The sequence below is a fragment of the Paroedura picta genome, chromosome 9 (genome assembly GCF_049243985.1).
Source record: "Paroedura picta isolate Pp20150507F chromosome 9, Ppicta_v3.0, whole genome shotgun sequence".
NCBI lineage: Eukaryota > Metazoa > Chordata > Lepidosauria > Squamata > Gekkonidae > Paroedura > Paroedura picta.
Window position 1 is genome coordinate 13,502,491 of NC_135377.1, and position 20,350 is coordinate 13,522,840.

Consider the following 20,350-nt stretch of genomic DNA (forward strand, 5'->3'; position numbering starts at 1 on the left):
TTCTAGATGAGACATGAGGAGTGGACGTTCTCCATAGTAACCATTGCCTTCTCCAAGGTAACCCCATTCTTCCTTGGTGGTCTACAAATACTAACATTAGCCTATCCTGCTTAGCTTCCAGGCTTGATCTGGCTATTCAAGCTGGTGGTCACTAACATAACTGGTTTTAAAGAGGGATTAGATAGATTCATGGAGGAGATTATTTGGTGCCTGGTGCTGGCTAACATCCATCCCTTGCTGGTGGCCTGGGAAGGGGAACCAGCAAATCTGCCAGCTAGCCCACCACTCCGGCCTGTGTCCGGCATCCCCTGGTTTCACCTGTGGCCAAAGCTCACCTCCCATTTGTCAGTTTGGCATATGAGAGGCAGAGGCAGCAATGGCATAGAGCAGTGGTCCCCAACCTTTTTATCACCGGGGACCGGTCAACACTTAACAATTTTACTGAGGCCCGGGGGAGGGGGTCTTTTGCCGAGGGACATCGCTGCTGCCGCCTGAGCCCCTGCTCCCACTTGCTTTCCCGCCGGTGCCCCTGACTTCCCGCCGCCCGCTGGGGGGTGCTGCCAGAATCACCTGCGCAGTGCCACGTCAAGGGGGAGCCCCAGCCGTGGCGGCCGCTGGAGAGCACCAAAGGTGAGCTGGTGGCAGAGTGGCAGGGCAGCTCCTGGGGAGGAGGACGAGGAGGAGCCGCGGCCCGGTACCGACTGATTCACGGACCGGTGCCGGTCCCTGGACCGGGGGTTGGGGACCACTAGCATAGAGGGTAGGCAGGCAAGCAGGCAGGAGGTCTCCTTCACTGCTGATGTCATCAGACTGCTGGGGCTGCTGCTGCTGTGACCGGCTGGGCTGGTGGGGAGGAAACAAGTGCAACAGGAGCTGCCCAGCCTGGTCTGGGATGCTGTCAGAGGTAAAGGCAGTGAGGCTCCTGCCTATTTCTTCAGCTGCATCCAGGAGCAGCTGGGGAGCCCTGGGTGGGCAGAGGCTTGCTGCAGGGCTGCAAGTTGCCTCAGTTACACCACTGAGTGGAACCTCTACATTAAGAACAAGTAAACTTATAGAATCATAGAGTTGGAAGGGGCCATTCAATGCAGGATCAGCCTAAAGCATCCATGATAAGCTGTCCAGCTTGGTTTAAAAACCACCAGTGAGGGGGAGCTCACCAACTCCTTATGCAGTCAATTCCACTGCTGAATCTCTGTGAATTGTTTCCTGATATCTAGCTTGTACCATTCTACATGTACTTTTATTTATTGATTTATTGATTTATTGATTTATTGATTTATTGATTTATTGATTTATTGATTTATTGATTTATTGATTGATTGATTGATTGATTGATTGATTGATTGATTGATTGATTGATTGATTTCTAGACCTCCACTCTCAGCAACAGCCACCTTATGGTGGTTTACAGAATATAAAACCAAGCCATTATAAAAGTGATTGTTCTCCTCTCATTCCAAATGGCTATATCCATGCTATCTTCAGTAAACGCCATATTTCTTGATCGCATTCCCAGGTAAAAATCCTGTATCATCGCGATGTGAACGAGTTTCTATTTGTTAGGCTGATAGCTCAAAGGGCGATCGGGTTTTAAGGGAATTCATGCGCAACGGGAAGAAACAGCCAGGTTTTCTTCAAGAAGCCAGAGATACGGCGTATCCCATTTCCTTGGCCATCCCTGATTCGTGTTCTGCCATGACGGATGATAGCGCTGTTATCTTGACACCATGCTCTCTCCCATGTTGAAACTGTTTATGGGAAACAAACATCATGCAAGTAACAGATTGCCAGACAGTAAGTAAATCATAGCAAAGGGGAGTGAGTCGAAGGCGGCCAGCCCTGCCCCTCATTGTCCTTCGAATGATGTAAGACATTCCTCGTTGCCCGATATTGTGTCCAAATTTGGGCACAAATCCTCGCTTTGATCACTTGGATGGGTCTCCTTGGCTCTGAATGCGCACATCACCAAATGAGCAGCAAGTAAAACACTTGGAAGAAACCGAGAGATTAAAAAGGTGTGCGGCGATTATATACAAACCATAAATCTTGTCCCCTGGGCACCCTTTCAGAGCTCTGGTAATCTCCTAAACCCCCCACTAAATGATTCATAAACATTTGGTGTGTACAAAGGCCGGCGGAGGCATAATCTCTTTGGGCTTGTTTGGAAAAAAAAAATAATACTAATAATAATAAAATCCTGGGACACAGGCTTTATCTTTTGTTTATCCCCCTCCTTTAGTTCAAATGCTTATTACAAACTGCTCTATTCCAAGAAGCCAACCATGGAAGACAGACAAGCTCTTGAGATAAAACTGAAAAGGCAAGTTTCCTAACCGAGTACCAGATGTATTTTTGGGTTTTGCCCTTGTACATATTTAGCCAGGCTCTTGAAGTGGCAAAGATTTGCATGTTTGTTTTGCAATACTAATGAATATGTTTTTGATTTACATTTTAGAAAATGGAAACTTTTATCTTCTTGGGGCTTTGTAACGTTTAACGATTTCCAGATGATTCCCGGGTGTCCTCTTTTAACCCTTCCACATTGAAAACATATCACTTTCTGGTGGCCTTTGAGATCTGTGGCAGAGGCATTTCCCAGCCAAACCCGGGAGATATATGGGACTCTGTTTATTGTTTGTTGCTGGAATGAAATGAAATGAAGTGAAATGAAATGCGGGGACCTTAAGAATTCTCAATCAAGTGAAAACACATGTAAGTGACAAATGATGTTTTAACTTGGTGCGGAGGGAGGGGGGCTTGGGGGAAGGGGACACACATTTTCGAGACCCGGAGAGGGGCATCACGTATTGCAGCAAAGATAAGCTCAAGACAGAAGAGAATGAATTAGGAAAAATGTGGAGTGGTGCAGGGTGGTGGCAGGCAGCGTGAGCTGGAAAGAAACCAGTTGAAATCTCATCCTCCAATTTTGCAAGGTAGCCCCGGGGTGGAACGCGTTATACGTACTTCTGGATCCTCTTAAATAACTTGTTAAAAATGCTATATCAGGCAGACTGCAATTTTCAAAGGGAGGTGTGTTCAGGAAGAGACAGACAATTTAACTCTTCCTATTCATGTTTTCGTTTTGGAAACTGGCACCCTCAAGGTCCTTTAACCTTTTTTGGTTGTGGGAGGGAATTATATGAAGCATTTTTTTTTCTCAAATGGGATCAAAAGACAATTATTATTGATTTTTTTATACCACCATTCCCAGGCCAAAATGATAAGAAAACACTAAAATCCTGTAAGACGGCAAGGTCTACCAGCTTGCTGACAACTACAATACAATACAAACAGTAAAAATAAATAAATAAAATAACAAAACACCTTACAATCTCCTTCCCTTCCTTTCCCCACAACTGATACCTTGTGAGATAGGGAAGGCTGAGAGAACTTCTGACAGGACTGTTCTGTGAGAACAGCACTATCAGGGCTGTGATGAGCCCAAGATCACCCAACTAGCTGCATGTAGAGGAGGAGGCGGTGTAACCGGCTTGCCAGAATAGAAGATGCTGCTTTTAAACACTACACCACACTGGCTGCATGGGGGACGGCATTCTTAGGGGAAAAGAGCCCAAGAACTTTAGAAAGAAACAAGGCCAGACTTCCCCAGGTCTAATAAGGCATGAGGGCATATTTGAGTCTGACCTGGAGATGTCACTGCCACTGAAGAGATGAAATCAGGCCATTTAAAAACAACAAAAGGGTGGTGTGGTGGGATAATGTGACTGCCTTCTTCAAGGCAGTCTTCTTTCTGCCCCAGCTCCTATATCTAAAGCCAGTGTGGTATAGTGGTTAAGAGCGGCAGACTCTAATCTGGAGAACTGTGTTTGATTTCCCACCCTTCCACATGAACCCTGCTAGGGTGACTTTGGGTTAGTCACAGTTCTCTCAGAGCTGGCAGCCCTACTTTTCAGATTTGTCAAAAGATTCATCTTGGCCTTTCATGATCCCAGTCTCCAGATTTAAGTATCCTCATACATGGCTATCTGTTCCACTTAATATTTCTGGTAAGGCCTTGGAGGAGGAGCATGTCTCATGGCTTAAGTGCCACTCAGAGCTTAACACCCACTCAGGGTGGCTGTCCTGCCCCTGAGTGCCTCCTCCAACCAGCTTGCCTGTCTGTCCAGCGGCCAGCCAATCACCTTCCGTCCCCCACCCCTGACCACCCCCTCCTCCTTCCACTTCCCTCCGAGGCTCAGAGGCTGCAGATCCCTGCTATGTGAGAGCTGCCCCTGCTGGTGAGTTTCCTGCCCGGGGGCCTCCAGCCTGCAGCCTTTCCAGGTCCTGGGGGAAGGGAAAGACCATCCACAGAGTTCTTCCACCTTCCTTCCAATCTAGCACCCGCTGTATTCCTGAATGCAATGGGCTTGGCCCCTAGTTAGAACATAAGACAACCTTTTCCTAGATCAATGTAGCTGTTTCAAACAGCCACTCTTTACGTAGAACTGATGCAGAGGCCAGAGAGTTAAGATAATTGTGTGGGTCCCAAAATACAGAGATAGGGAGAGTCTGTTCCCTCTCTCTCTACAGTGGCACCCAAGGTCCAAAGCCCCATGGCAGTGCTCCCTGTTGCTTCCATTCATCCAAAAGGGATCTGAACTGAGCTAGTCCAGAATCCAATTTTAATCCTTTCCTTGGAGATAAAAATTGGTTTGTTAGCACAAACAAAAATGTTAATGTATTGTTCTTGTTCATTTTGAACCTTCAAATGTACAGCAGCCAAAGGTCTACTTTGGTAATAACTTTGCTATTTCTTCCTTTGATTTGCTTTGGAAATGCTGCATGGAAAAATAAGGAATGAATAAAACATTTTTTTTTCTCCCAGTCTTCCTTTTGCAGGCAGTCCCTCTATGACAAGAAGCCTATCAGCTATGGAGGGGGGGGGGGATTCATCCTAAGGGAACAGCAGAACATTTTTTAATACAAGAGATAACAAAAGCTTTGAACTTGGAGTGCCTGAGAAATCAGTCTGAAGCAGTTTCATCTCCAAATTCTTTCCAATAGTTTATATAAAATGTGGTGGGAGACTTAGCAAGCACATAAGTGCACAGGCTTTCATTTGCTCAAAGCGGATGTAATTTTAAATACATTAGGTAGCTTTGTGGCTGATTTGGATTCCCAGCTCTTGGTTGGGAAACATTTGGAGACTTTGGGGGTGGAGCTAGGAGTGGCTACGATTTGGGACCTCAGTGGAGGGACCTCAGTGGAGTACAGCGTTTTGGCGTCCACTCTCCAAAGCAACCATTTTGTCCAGGAGGACTGATCTCTTTAGTCTGAGATAAGCTATAATTCCAGGGGATCCCCAGGTTCCACTGGCATATGAACAAATATGGTCATGCTGACCTCCTCCCCCATGGCCAATGATGGGCCTGGTGGGGGTGGGAAGGGGAGGGGCCCTGGGTGGGCATGTACACAGCTATGCTTCCCAACTGATCTCTTTAGTCTGGAGATGAGCTATTATTCCAGGAGAACCCCAGGTTCCACTGGCATATGACCAAAAATGGTCATGATGACCCCCCCCCATGGCCAATGATGGGCCTAGTGGGGGGGTGGGAAGGGGAGGGGCTCTGGGTGGGCGTGTACACAGCTATGTTTTTCAACTTGATCTTTATTTTTGAATCTGCGGTTCATTTTTCTGGAAAAGGAGAGCATGATGTATTTTCACCATTTTACCTCTCCTAGTTTTTCATGTATTTTCCACCTAGGGACTAGCATCCCTATGTCCCTTTAGTCCAGAGAGTACTCTTATACCAGTTGCCCTGCGTACCCAATAATGCTTTTGCTTTAGACGTTCCCCGAAACCTGGGAGCTGGTGGCCCATGAATATTATTAAATATATAACATAAGGTAGAAGTGTAGGAATTATTTTGCACATTGACAAGTGTTACTGTTAGGAATACTTTTATAACAGGACATAACCACTGAGGAAAGGCACTTGGAAACCACTTAATATCTAGGGACCGTTTTGGTTTGTCTCTTTGTACAAACACATAAATCTTGTAACACTGATCTTACAATGTAGCCCCTTGGATACGTTTGTTTGTCTTAGTACTCAATATTGAACCGACCTCATTTTGTGTTGTAATTGTACTGGGTACCCAATAAAACAGGACATAGAATTTAAGGCTTTCCTGTCATATTGTAAGCCACCTTGGATGCTGAAGGGGGAAAAGGCAACCAATGAACATCCTATACCTTGAATTGAGCAAGGATTGATAACTATCTTAATTGCTGCAGTAACAGGGGTTGGATCTTCAGTAGAAGGGCTAGGTAGAAGAAGATAAAGAGTTGGTTTTTATGCCCTACTTTTCACTGCCTGAAGGAGTCTCAAAGTGGCTTACAGACACGCTGTGAGGTAGGTGGGGCTGAGAGAGCTCTAAGAGAACTGTGACTGGCCCAGCTGGCTGCATATGGAGGAGGAGTAGAGTATCAAACCCAGTTTCCCAGATTAGAGTCCACCACTCTTAAGCACCACACCATGCTGTAACCATTAATAGATCTGTCCTTCATGAATTTTACTCCGTAAATCTGATTCCCCAAATCTGCCTAATCCAGGAGTCTCCAATTTTCCTGAGCCCATGGGTTCCTCTGGAATTCTGAAACAGAGTGATGGCGACAACCACAAATTGGCTGATGTGGGAGATGGAACCAAAGCCAAATTGGCTGCCACAGGAGGCGGAGCCAGACAGAAAATGTCAGCCAGTGAGGTCCTGCATATCTGTAGGTATAACTTTTCAACCTTTCAGACAGAATCTCTGTTTAACACAATGCCTTTCAAAAAAGGAACGTTTTGTTATAAATATTTTCCTTGCATGCCCACAAAAGTATACACATTAAGCTAGCTTTGTCTGGCATTATCTGTCTTCATTTTGCAGATACCTAGCACACTTATAGAAAAGGAAAAGGGTGGTGGTAGGGGGAATGTTTTCTTTTCTTAGCTGTCCCCTTTTGTGAATACTTCTCTCTTGAGCCCAGTCATTTTTTAACCTGCACGATTACTTGCAACAATGACAGTTGATTCGGAAGGGCTGGCGAGTGCTCATTGCATATATGATGCGTGTGGTAAGAGGAAGATTCTCACTAGGTTTTGACTGCTGAAAAATGAACAGAATTTGAGATAGTCTTATGGACAACTTCAACCTTAATGATAAACACACACTAAAACTGGAATGATCAGATGACCCCAATACACTTTCCTGTGAGGTTCATTAAACATTGGGCTGTGCAGCGCAATTGTGCTTAGGTAGAATTAAGCCCCACTGAGTTTTTGATGTGGAACACATCTTCTAGCACACCCCCTGAAATGGATATAACTACAGATGTGATGTCCGTAGTCCCACCTCAGAGAGCACATTAGAAGAGGCCGAGGCAACTGCGGCAGGGTCCATATGCAGAAGCAGGCAATGACAACCCACCCCTGTGTGTCTCTTGCATGGCTGCAACTTGATGGCACTTTCCACCAAACTCTTCCAAGCAGTCAGGAACCCTGACTGTATGCATGAAGGATGCATGCATGCACTTTAAGCTGCTCTGCTGATCAGGTGTATTGCTTGGAATCAAGGTTTAAGCCTGGGGCAGTTCCTTCCAGCTTGATCCCACTTTCCTCTATGTCAGTGGTTCTCAACCTGGGGGTCGGGACCCCTTTGGTGGTCAAATGACCCTTTCACAGGGGTTGCAGCAGGGTAAGCAGCTTGGGGGGTAGATTGAGATAGAGCATTCATCTGTCTGGAGCAGGGAAAAAAAAGTGTGAGATCAGTATGGTGTGACAAGAGGCAGAACTGAACTGAGAAACCCCAGAAAAAAAACACAATTTATATACAATCATGAACAATGGCTCTTCACACATTGGTCAGCTTTGGTTTAATTTCTGTGAAGGAACACTTGCATAATTTTATGGTTGGGGGTCACGACAACAGGAGGAACGGTATTAAAGAAAGTATTAAAGAACGGTATTAAGAAAGTTGAGAACCACTGTTCTACGTGCATATCACACACACAGTTTGGAAAAGCTGAAAAAGGACCACCCTGATCCAGAGATCCTCTCCAGCAGATCTCTCTCTCCCTTTCTTTTAAGCGGCATCCTTTAACTGACAACACACTTGTGGCCTTGTGTATGCAAGCCATGTGCTTTGCAGCTGAGCTGTGCCTTCAAGTTAACAAGAAACACCATGACGTCTGTTTTATCTGCCTCTTCTTCAATGTCCCCAGATCAACTATGGCTGGAGCCAAAGAGTGACTTTCTTTGAGCTGGGGCTGGATTACCAGGTTCAACCAGGGGGTGGGGCTAGGGTTGCCAGGTCCCAGTTGGGGAACTCCTGGAGATTTGGGGATGGAGCCTTCAATATGGTACCATGCCACAGAACCCCCCCCCTCTAAGGCACCCATTTTCTCCGGGGGAACTGCTCTCAGTAGTCTGTAGACGTGCTGTCATTCCGGCATTCCCCAAGTCCTACCAGGAGACTGGGTTCCCTACTGGGTTGCCTTTCAACAGCAAGACTTTCTCCATGCCGTATCAGCAATGCTTTTACAAATCCGTTCAGTTTCAAAGAGTATTTTGAGAGCTAAATTGTAGCCCAGGGAACTATTTGAGTTGTCCTTTGGATGCCAGTCGTTTGAGTCTTTTTTGCGTCAGAGTCTAGATTCTTCTCATTGACTCAATGTTTGGGATTCTCTTAGAATCCACCTGATATTCCCCTTGCAACCATTTAGGGCAGTGATCCCAAACCTTTTTATCACCGGGGACCGGTCAATGCTTGACAATTTTACTGAGGCCCGGGGGGGGGGGGGTTAGTCTTTTGCCAAGGGATCTCGTTGCTGCCTGAGCCCCTGCTCCACTTGCTTTCCTGCCAGTGTCCCTGACTGCCTGCTGCCTGCTGGGGGGCGCTGCCAGGAGCATCTGCGCAGTGCCACACCGAGGGGGAGCCCCAGCCATGATGTCCGCTGGAGAGCACCAACGGTGAGCCAGTGGCAGAGTGGCAGGGCAGCCCCCGAGGCAGTAGCCAGGGAGGAGAACGAGGAGGATCTGCGGCCTGGTACCGACTGATCAACGGACAGGTCCCGGTCCCTGGACCGGGGGTTGGGGGACCACTGATTTAGGGCATTTAAGTAGGGTTGCCAGCTTGGGTTGAGAAGGGCCTGGAGATTTTGTGGGTGGAGCCTGTGGAGGGCAGGGTTTGATGAAAGGAAGGACCGTAGCAGGCGGCAATGTCATAGAACCCATCCTCCAAAGAAGCCATTTCCTCCCGGGGAACGAGTTGGTATAATTGTGCCATTAAAATGAGCAGAGTTGATCAGGGCTTATTCCTCCCTCCTTGTTATGAATGGATGGATTAAGAATGATTTCTCAACTGATTGTTAAATTGCACTGTTCAATACAAGTCTCACTGTTGAATATGCTTATAGTTTAACCAAGGTGTTTATTGTACTGTATTGCTTTGTGAGAGTTACAATGTAAAACACCCTGAGCCAAAAGGGAGGGCGGCATATAAATAAATAAGCAAACAAACAAACAAACAAACAAAAAGATGAAACCAGGCAAATCAGTATTATAGTATTAAAAAAGTATTTTACTGGACTACCAGGGTATGGGAACTTGGAAACAATACAAAGTAATGCATAGCTTCCTGTAGCTCACCAACAGAGCTCTAGACCTTAGATGTTACATATTTGGAATCTAAGATGGCTCTCGTTCACTGCCCAAAGCAGTGTCGGAGAAGAACAAAGGCAGGCAGGAAGTCTTCAAGCAATGTCTTCAAGTAAAGGTTGGCAGTCTTCAAGCAAAGGTTGGATACACACGTTTCTTGGATGCTTTAGGATGCTTTGAGCTGATCCTGCATTGAGCAGGGGGTTGGACTAGATGGCCTGTATGGCCCCTTCCAACTCTATGGTTCTATGATTCTAAGGAGAATTGCTTCTCTTCCGGTTACTTGCATGCATGAGAACTAGACACGTTGGCAAGGGTGGTTAAACACTTTGCCTACCAATAAACATATCACATGACCCACCATGCCTGTTCCCACAGCAACAAGTGTCAACAAATCTGTTAACCCTTTTTTCTGACAGTCAGTGACTGACTCTTGCTCACAGGTAAAGTTGAACAGAGCTGATCTCTATTGCCTGGGGATCAGTTATGATGCCAGGAGACCTCCAGGACCAGCCTGAAGGTTGGCAATCCAAAGATTAAGTCTAACACTTTATTAAAAATCTTAATGGATTGCTATGGGATGGGGTCATCTTATATCAGGAGGGCTGCATGTAAAGCACCCTTTGGTCCCTGACATTTCTAAGCTAGGCAATCCATAGGGGTGTCAGTCTCCAGGTGGGACCTGAGGACCCCCAGTTTTACAACTCATCTAGAGCAGGGGTAGTCCAACTGCGGCCCTCCAGATGTCCATGGACTACAATTCCCAGAAGGCTCCTGGGAATTGTAGTCCATGGACATCTGGAGGGCCACAGTTTGACTACCCCTGGTCTAGAGTAAAGAGATCAGTTCCCCTGGAGAAAATGGCTGCTTTGGAGGGTGGACTCCATAGGATTATATTCCATTAAGCTCCTTCCCTGCTCCAAATCCCACCCACTCCCAGGTCCACCCCGAAAGTCTCCAGGCATTCCCCAACCCATAGCTGGCAACCCTAGTGATCCATAGGCTGACTCTGTTTAAGGCACCTTCATTCTCACTTTACCTAAATGTCTTTTGGTTCCCCAATTCGCTTTCCTTTGCTACCAGGTAAGCAAGCGTTTTAGAATAGATCTGGAGTGGATTTTCTTTTGGGACGTGTGTGATTTTATAGTAAACGGAGAAAAAAAAAACGCAACTTTCCTCCCCCTTTGCACAAAACCTTGCGATATTTATGGAGATTGGTTTTTACTGTTCAGAGTCCTATGAAATGGAATGGGATTCTTCTCAAGGTCCTTCCCAGGGGAAGCTGAGCAGTCATGGAAAAAAAAAGAAAAGAATACTGGAGCCGTGCTTTGCATATTATTGCCTAGAATGATATGGGGCTATGTTTTTATCTGCAACTGGGGGGAGCTTCAGAAGAAGAAGAATCTCTTGCACAGTATTCCTGAAAGGCCAAGGAAGGGCCATTAAGCGGTGACTCGAAACATATCACTGGAGCTACACAATATAATGCAATAAGAGCCCCCCCCCTCCTAACTTCCCATATGAACTTCTGAAAAAAAGATCATTCATTTTGGTTCCTCATAAATTTCGCATAAATCCTTGAGAACTTGTGGGGCTGACTATGACGTGGAGACAGATTGGAATAAAAACAAGTTGAGCTCCCTCCCTCCGAGCCAGGCCCTGTCTTCCTGAAGATGGAGGGATAATGTCCACCTCCCCAGGTTCATGCCATTAGTTTTTATTCATGCTTAGCTCCTCATGGATTTTAAAACAAACCTGGTTCCTTGGTTATGCTCCGAAGGCATAAGATGGCTCCCACAGGTCGCTCCCTGCCAGCAAAGATGTCTTGTGAGAGTAATCCCCTTGTTCATAAATGAAGGCTCTCCAAGGCCTTGGGGCCTTTATGAGGCTCTTCCGTGTAGCATGGCGCAGTCTGTCTACGCCAAGGTTCATATTGTATGGAGGGCAACTTGGTGACCACAGTTAGCATATCTGGTGCAATATGCAAGTTTATTTGGTTTAAATAAGGAAGTCGAAAGTTAAGACTGTGGGGGAACATCACACGGTATTAAGGAAGGGCGGATGATTTAAGGCTTTCTCAACCAGGGTTTCATGAAACCCCGGGAAATGGGTGGGAGTTTCCCGTTTCCCATTTGGGTGGGAGCTTGGCCAAAATAACCAATGATGGGCCTGGAGGGGTGGGAAGGGGAGTAGCCACAGGTGAGCATGTACACGGCAATGCTTCCCAACCATATTCTGCATGATCACACCACTTTTGCGGTTTCTCAAAGTCTGAAGAATGTTCCAGACGTCTCTCAATGGTTAAAAGGTCAAGGAAGGTTGATTTAAAGGATCTTTACATAGTTTTCCATTTCTCTCTCTCTTTCTACCACAAGAATAGTATCCTGGCATAGCATCCTCTTCCCAACCTCCACATATCTCCAGCTAGGGCTGCCAGCTTCAGGTGAGGCCAAGGGGATCTCCCAGAATGACCGTTGGTAGATTTGAGGGTAGATTCTTCCCCACTGAGGTCTCTCCCCTCCACAAATTCCATTGGCTCCAGGCTCTACATTTTAATCTCCAGGAATTTCTACCTGGAGAAATGTCCAGGCCCCTTGCTGTTGACTTACCATTAGATCTGTACACATGATCCATGCAATCAATGGTAAGCCATGAAGCTATGAATGAAGTCACTCCAAGTATATCACTATGAGAAACATCAACAGGAGTAGAATATCAAAGTTTACTTGGCACTCTTCCATGGCAGAGTGGGGATTCAAACCTGGGCCTCCCAAATCCAAATTTAACTACTGTACCACACCATCTCTCACTCTCTCTCCCTCCCCCTCCCCCCCCTCCGTGTTGCTAAACCTAATTACAATAACAGAGGCATGACTTGTAGAAAAAATTCTTGGCTGTTTATGGAAAACCTGAGAAGAGATTTGTTTTGTTTGATTTTGTTCAGAATGTCCACCTTTGTTTGAATTAGCTGATCTTCTGGCAAAACGATGAGGCCATTGCACCAGCCCAGACTGGCAGGTATCATTAATCAGCTCTTGATTTTTCTATGGGCAAAGCAATTATTTTAAATAGTCTGAGGTCAAGGTTGCCTGTTACTGTGCTTTTATTTAATTCTCATTTGCAGCGATGCTTTCTTAACCTGAGTCAATAAAACTGGGTAAATCAAGAAGGCAATTGGGCTCCGGTCGGAGGCTTGCGTTTTAGCATCGGCAGAACCATTATCATCCGCTGAGCCGTCATCCGTAGCTCACCTTGGCCCAGTGTTTAAATCTAATACGCTCATTAACTCTTTCATTTATGCCGATTGCGAACTTTTCCTGGGCCTCTTTGGATTGATGCTCTGTCCGCAAATGACATCTCCTGAGCCTTCAGGCCGGTCTGAACGCTTGGCGCTGTCACTCCAAGATTTAAGGTGGGATTGCAGAAGTTGGATGCTGATTTATGCAGCCCAGTGGTTTCCAATCCCCCCTTTGGTCGAGGAACCCCCAAAATGTGTCCCGATGTCCCAAGAAACCCCAACCTCCTCTCCTGCCCTACCCAATTAAAAAACAAAAAATGGTAGTAAGTAGTGCCTGAAATGGAAGATTGTATTATTTTGAAGAAGCCCTGGGAGATGATCATAGAACCCAAGAATTTTGAGGCAGTCTGGCTTAAAAACTCTGCTACGGCCTCTTAAATTGTGAGCTGGAGGCTCTCCTTCATCCCTAGTGTATATTCAGGCATTTCCTGATTGACAACCCCAGCTGGCAACCTTATTTGTGAGGTCCCCGCATGTCTGAAATACGGCATATAGTTCTGTTTGCCATACATTGAAAAATACATGGCAGAGCTAGAGAAACACAGAAGAGGGAAACCAATATGGTTTACAAAAGCCGAGGCTTCAAAGGCCTGGCAATATTGGCGCGGTTGCCAGGAGGCAGGTTTATTAACAGGGTGGAGAAATTGGATATAGAGAGCTTTTTGCTCAGTCCTACTTCGCAGTGGCCCCAGGGACTCTTATTTGGTCCAGTGAGGAATCTAGGCTGCCTTGTCAGTAGATAGGCAGCCCAATGAGGGCAAAGAATTCCCCCCAGGACTGTTTCCCCCTGACCTTTTATTGCTGTTTTGTTTTTGTACCCCGCTTTTTACTACCCGAAGAAGTCTCAAAGAGGTTTACAATTGTCTTCCCTTCTCTTCCTCTCCCCTCAACAAACCCCTGTGAGGTAACTGTGGCTGAGAGAACTTTGAGAATTGTGACTGGCCTCAGAAGTGGTTTAAGGATTTGCAGAGCCTGTAGAACCAGAGCCAGCTCAAGGACCTGTGGGTCCCTGGAAGAGTAGAATTGCAACGGGAGCAGCCAGACTGCGGGCAGACGGGCCTTCCACAGTGTGAAGCGGTGTCACTCCAAGCATCCTTAAAGAGGGAAAAGGGGGGGGGGAGAGGGGCTATGGGACTGATCCATGGTGAGGAGGTAATGTGTGGGGGACCTGGAGGTACGGGGCCCATGGCCCATGCTACATGTGCTACATGAATGAATGGGCCCTGACTAGCCTAGTGCATCACACAGCATGGTTAGAAGGCTGAAATGAGAAATGCAGAATTGTATATACCCAAGTTCCTTGGAGGGATGATACAATAAGAAGGTACACAAGAAGCCCCTTCAGCGGCAGGCTGAAAGGAGCTCCAAATGCAGAACTGTGCTCTGACCATGTACATTAACTGTTAGTTTAATTTACAAGGCAGAGACTACGTTACCGTATGCCTTGCATTTTCTCACCCGCCTGGAATAAAAATGCACATGAGTATCAAGTTGGCATGCTGACTTGAAATGTGTCCTGAACAGGTGTTTCAAATTGCATGCCAGCCTTCAAGGGAGATTTTTTGTGGATCAAAAGCTAGGTTTTAGGCACTGAGTGAAAGTTTTCCTTTTCTCCCAAGCTGCGTTTCCTGCTTTGTACGACTATTTCGTCTGACTTGATCGGGTGTGATGTTTCCTGATGTCATGGCTGGCTTTCTTCTTTCATTCCCATTGACAGAGTGTGGCCTGGTATTTAGAAGAGCAGTCCGTGCTTGCAAAGAGCCAGGTTCTAATCTAACCCCTCCTCCTCATGAAACACACTGGCTGATAGGAACAATCATCCTTTCTCATCTTAGCCTCCCTCTCAGGGTTCTGGTGAAAATAAAATGGAGAACAGAACCAAGCAAAAGAAAATTGTGACAGATTTATAGAATACTTCAGATATTGTGGTACATCTCTGCTAACAAGTCCCTTTGCATCAGTGGAATGAAGAAGAAGAATTTTATGCCCCACCTTTCACAACCTGAAGTAGTCTCAAAGTGGCTGACAATCACCTTCCCTTTCCTCTCCCCACAAGAGTCAACCTGTGAGGTAGGTGTGGCTGAGAGAGCCCTGATATTACTGCTTTGTGAGAGCAACATTATCAGGGGTGTGAAGAGCTCAAGGCCACCCAGCTGGCTGCACGTGGAGGAGTAGGGAATCAAACCCAGCTCGCCAGATTAGAAGCTGCCCCTCTTAACCACTACACAAAGCTGGCTTCCTCCGTTTCCCCTTCTGTGATACCCATTTTTGTCCCTTAGAAAGCTGCTCTGGTAAACCTCGGAAACAGTCAGCCAATCAGAGGGTTTGTGGAATCGGTTAAATGGCCTGTCCATTAGACCAGTGGTCCCCAACCTTTTTATCACCGGGGACCACTCAACGCCTTTTACTGAGGCCCGGTGGGGGGGGGGTAGTTTACTCCTCTACTCTCAACCACTGCCCTAACGCTCTCTGGTCGCTATGGTAATGTTTAAACATCCCTTCAAAATAAGATACAGACACGCCACAACAATGAACATAAGGAACATTTCATTTTCATGGAAATTTTAACTCATGACAATGACAAATCAATGGGAACCCTGAGCTTGTTTCTCTGCAACGAGATAGTCCCATTTGGGAGTGATGGGAGACAATGACACCTGAAGTGTGTTGTAAAGGGCCGGGGGGGGGGATGAAGTAAAGGGAGGGGGGGGAGAAGGTGTCCTTTGGGGCCCACCTCCAATTACTCGAAGGACCACATGTGGTCCGTGGCCCACAGGTTGGGGATCGCTACATTAGATAAGCAAATAGGGAAAAATACTCATACTGGAAAGCTAGGCCAGAAGTCTTTGGTCAGCAGGAAGGCAGCTTTCCTACCCTCTGCTGGGGAATAGAGAAAAGTAGAAAAGAGGTCTCTCACGTTCTGGCAATATTTTTTTAATGAATGTGCTTGATGTACACGACAGAGAAGGACCACACAACATGTGAAGAACTAAATGAGGCATGCGTAATTTGTGGTCTACCAAGCTGAATTCCGTCTGTAAGCCAAGTGTTGTGGCCTGCCAGGTACTTGACACTCTTCCAGCTGTTGCATAATCAGAGAAGCAGCAAAACCTGGCTAATGGTGACATTGGTTGGGTGCTATATAAGAAGGGTTGTCATTCTTTAAAAAGCGCAAATATGGCAAGGGGTGCAGTCCCACCCAGGTTCAGGGATAACATGGTCAAGGTAGGGGGAAGTATGTTCAGTTCTCTCTTTCTCTCTACTCTTTCTCACTGTCTGAGGAGATGCTTCTGCATGAAGTGCGGTCAAGTTCCTTCCAGCCTATGGATACCCGATGAATTAAGGTTTCTCCAAAACATCCTATTCTCAGAAGAGGAGGAAGGGAAGGGAAAAGCAGCAGGAATGGGAGCTCAAGACAGCTACACTGTTTAGAGTAGCTGTCTTGGGGGCCACAGAAAAGCTTATGCTGAAAATGAATGCTACATTTGGGAATAAGCCTAGTGCTGCAAAGATCTTAAAGCTAAGGCAGGTAGAAAAAGGCTTCTCTCCAATTCCTTCCATTATATGAAACGAACCTCAGCAGACAATGGGGGGGGGGACGAGAAGAAATAGGGTTGACAGACCCCTAATGGAGGTGGGAGTCCCCTGCTGCCAGGACCCACCTCCCTGCCCCTGATCAGCTGGCTGGCGGAGGGAACTTACGCTGAAAAATTGAGAGACCCATCCAACATGCATTGACATGTCTGCATCACTGTCCACATGACTCAGAAGTTACATCATCACATCTGGAACAACAGAGTGACACTCTGGTATCTGGGCAAAAACTCTATTGTAGAAGCCAAATTCACCATGGAGTTTTTACCCAAATACCAGGTTTTCGCTCTGATGAATGATGTCATCCTGCGTCTCGTGGACAATGATATTGACATGTTGCTGTACACTGGATGAGCCTCCCTACTGCTCCTGGTAACTCTTCCCTCATCCCCTGCTGGTTGCTAGGAGGAACCTGGCAAACCTAAGGAAAATCCAGTCAAGTCCGTGTAAAAGTCCATATGCAAGGTAGGTGGACTAGAGCAGCGGTAGTCAACCTGTGGTCCTCCAGATGTTTATGGACTACAATTCCCATGAGACCCTGCCAGCAAACATTGACAGGGTCTCATGGGAATTGTAGCCCATGAACATCTGGAGGACCACAGGTTGACTACCCCTGGTGAGGGTCTAAAGCTGTTTCAGCCTGAATTCTAAAAAAGATAAAAAGATGTATACTGATTAGATAAACTCTAGGGGAGAGGAATGATCCGTTTTGTGGCCAAGACAGCCATTCTCATTGTAACGAGGCCTCCATACCCTGCAAAATTGCTAACTTCTACAGTGGTTTTGGGTGCAGACCATCTTTAAGAGATGCCCTGTGTCTTGTCTCCATGTTGAGGGCTGCTGAAAGAATTTCCACCCTGTCCAGGCTCCCACACAGATCCCTTTTGCTCAGCCTTTGCATACCAAAATGGGAATTTTCAGCCGTAATGAACAAGTGTTCCCATTCATTTGCTGGATAATGTCAAGCTCTGTCTTAATAAGTTCCATATCCCCCCATGCTGTGAGAGCATTGTAGCCGAACCAAATTTTATCAAACCTAAGTATGATTTATGAAAGCTGCGGAATAGCGTTTGATTCTGAGTTGGCACTAGAGATGGGCCTTGTTTGGGATGAAAAGTGACCACTGTCTGGAAGCAGCTGTGTAACATGGTGCCTTTTGCTGCAGCTGTATCACAAACAAAACAGACAGGGGCTGTGGCTCAGCGGTACAGCATCTGCTTGGCATACCTAAAGGTCCCAGGTTCGATCAGCAGGATCTCCAGTTAAAAGATCTGGCATTAGTAATGACAATATACTAACTGGAGGCCAGCAGATTCTTCAGTGGTAGTTTCCTGGCCTCAACTATAAGCCTGACAGAATAGCGCTGTCTTGCAGGCCCTCTGGGAATGTTGAAGGTCCTGGTGGGCTCTGATCTCACCAGGGAGAGTGTCTCAGACCATGGAGACCATGAATAGACAATACTGATGTTCATCGACCAAGGATCTGATTTCGTGTAAGGTAGTTTCATGTATTCATGTGTTGACACTGTAACAACTAAACTCTGCAGCTGTGCAAGCTCCATTAATTTAGGGTGGGGTTACATGGCACTTTGTGCTACAGTTTCACTAATTGCAAACTGGACAGCTGGAGATCCAAGCACTGTATAATAAAGAGAAGTGTCATCTACTTGGGGGTCCTAGCACCCATTGCATTCCTGCTTACAATGGGCTTTGTTGCTAGCAAATGTATACACCGTTAACTAAATGACTGTATAATGCTGCTGTTGCTTGATGGGGTGGGTGGCCGGGCTTGGGACATTTTGTGCTGTGCCTGATAGGTGTGTCCAGTGGTGGGGAGCAGGTTCTGGGGGGCCCTAGTTGATGGGGTTTTCTCCGGGTTGCCGGCCCCTTAGTTAGCACAACGTGGTAATGGCAACCACTAAGATAGAGTGCCTTCCTGAAAGTTATCTCCAGATGGAGTCAACCCAAATGGGCCTTGTTTCCCTCATGTCCCTGGAATTTAAGTCAAGTATGGTCTGTGGGTCACCTCCCCCCCATTGGTCATTCCTTCTCTTCCTGTTATTCCTAGAAATCCCCAAGTTTTTTTTCATCTCCTTGGTGTCACATTCCTGCCAAAGAGTGAGATGGTCCCTTGATGGCTCATGGGTTTTCTAACTTCTCTGCTGCCTAGAAACGCTTGCATAACTAAACCTTAACTATTTGATGCTTTGAGAACTATCACTGGGATGGAACATCCTTGGGAGCAATTTACCTTTGTCCTTCCACAGAAACAGAAAGCTGTTAGAATGAATGTGCATTTTTGTTAGCCCCCCAAACCCATTTCTCTGTAGCTCACATTCAGCGTGGACAGGAGTAGAAGTAGTTGAAGAAGAACAGTTGTTTTTTTATACCCTGCTTTTCATTGCCTAAAGGAGTCTCAAAACGGCTTACAATCACCTTCCCTTCCTCTCCCTACAACAGACACCCTGTGAAGTAGGGGAGGCTGAGAGAGCTCTGACAGGACCACTTGATCAGAACTGCTCTTGACAGGGCTGTGACAAGCCCAAGGTCACCCAGCTGGCTGCATGTGGAGGAGCAGGGAATCAAACTCGTCTCGCCAGATTAGAAGCCGCTGCGCTTAGCCATTACCCCACACTGGCTCTGAACAGGATGGGCCAACGTTTCACTTGGTACATGGCAACTTCTTAGGTTCATGCTACCAAATGTGAACAAATATTTCCTTTTAAAAATGTTTAGGGCAGGCAGTCAAAATGAAATAGCCCACGAGGCTCAAGGTGTTCAAATAAATGTTTATAACTTCACTACTTTGAGCATCATTAGCCATTTATTACTTTTTTATATTAGATAATTAGGAGACAGAACAGTGATGGAAGAGGAGGAGTATATGAGGCAATAAATGGCTTTCAGAGATGCTTAATGCCAAAGGGAAGCATAAGATATTTTATAACTGCATCCATATTTTATCGTCGTGCTGAGTCCATTCCCCCTTCCTTGAATGATGGCCTTACCACCTAATCAAGTGAATGAAAATGACCAGAAATACATCCTAAAGAAAAAGTATGGAAGAAAGACAGCTGGTGAGATGTTTCCTATGTGTCCTTTTTGGAATTATACTTTCAAAACTGCTAGCTTCTCTGGTAGGTCTTATTTTATACAAATGTGGTCCTATGAAAACTCATTCCAGAATCTACAAAGGATTGTACAATTCTTGGCCTTTTGCCAAGAGTTCCATTCTCATTACACTTGAGGAATATCTGCAGGCCAGAAATCATGCAGGCTGGGCCAGTTCCCATGGAGTACTACATGGCCAGGTTGGCGATCAGATGGGAAGATTCTCCAACCCACAGGATTTTAGACCGAACTACTGCAATGTGGCATGGAACTTTGGAGAAATGAAAACCAAATGTTTCCTAGTTTTTGTTCAAGCACTGGATGCTTGAACACCTGGGAATGTGGTTCATAACCCTATTTACCCCCTTGCTAACATGGAGATAATTTTTCAATGATCCATTCATTTCTTTGTCATCTTGGGTGTGGTTGTTTGGCAAACTGATTCAGATGTACCTTCCCAACCTTGTGGAGTGTAAGCTAAATATGAGCAGGCAGTGTGATGCGGCAGTAAAGAAGGTAAATGACATCTTGAGCTGTGTCAACAGAGGCATCACATCAAAATCTCAAGGTGCCAGGGTCCTGCTGTATACCACACTGGTCAGACCCCACCTGGTTGAAGTTCTGGGCTCCACCTTCAATAAATCTATGTGAGGATTTCACTGCCTACATGCTGGCAATTTCTTATCTTCAGGTATTCCGCCTGGA

The 20,350-nt window shown here is 46.2% G+C and overlaps 1 protein-coding gene across 1 annotated transcript in view; it reads left to right on the plus strand.

Moving 5' to 3' along the window:
* The first annotated feature begins 2,467 nt into the window (after positions 1–2,467).
* Positions 2,468–20,350, plus strand: part of LOC143844190 (uncharacterized) — a 68,789-nt gene continuing 50,906 nt past the window's right edge. The window contains exons 1-2 of the mRNA XM_077351184.1: positions 2,468–2,712; positions 6,556–6,720. Of these exons, the coding sequence (XP_077207299.1) occupies positions 6,610–6,720 (111 nt within the window). The 5' untranslated portion in view covers positions 2,468–2,712; positions 6,556–6,609. The remainder of the gene's footprint in view (positions 2,713–6,555; positions 6,721–20,350) is intronic.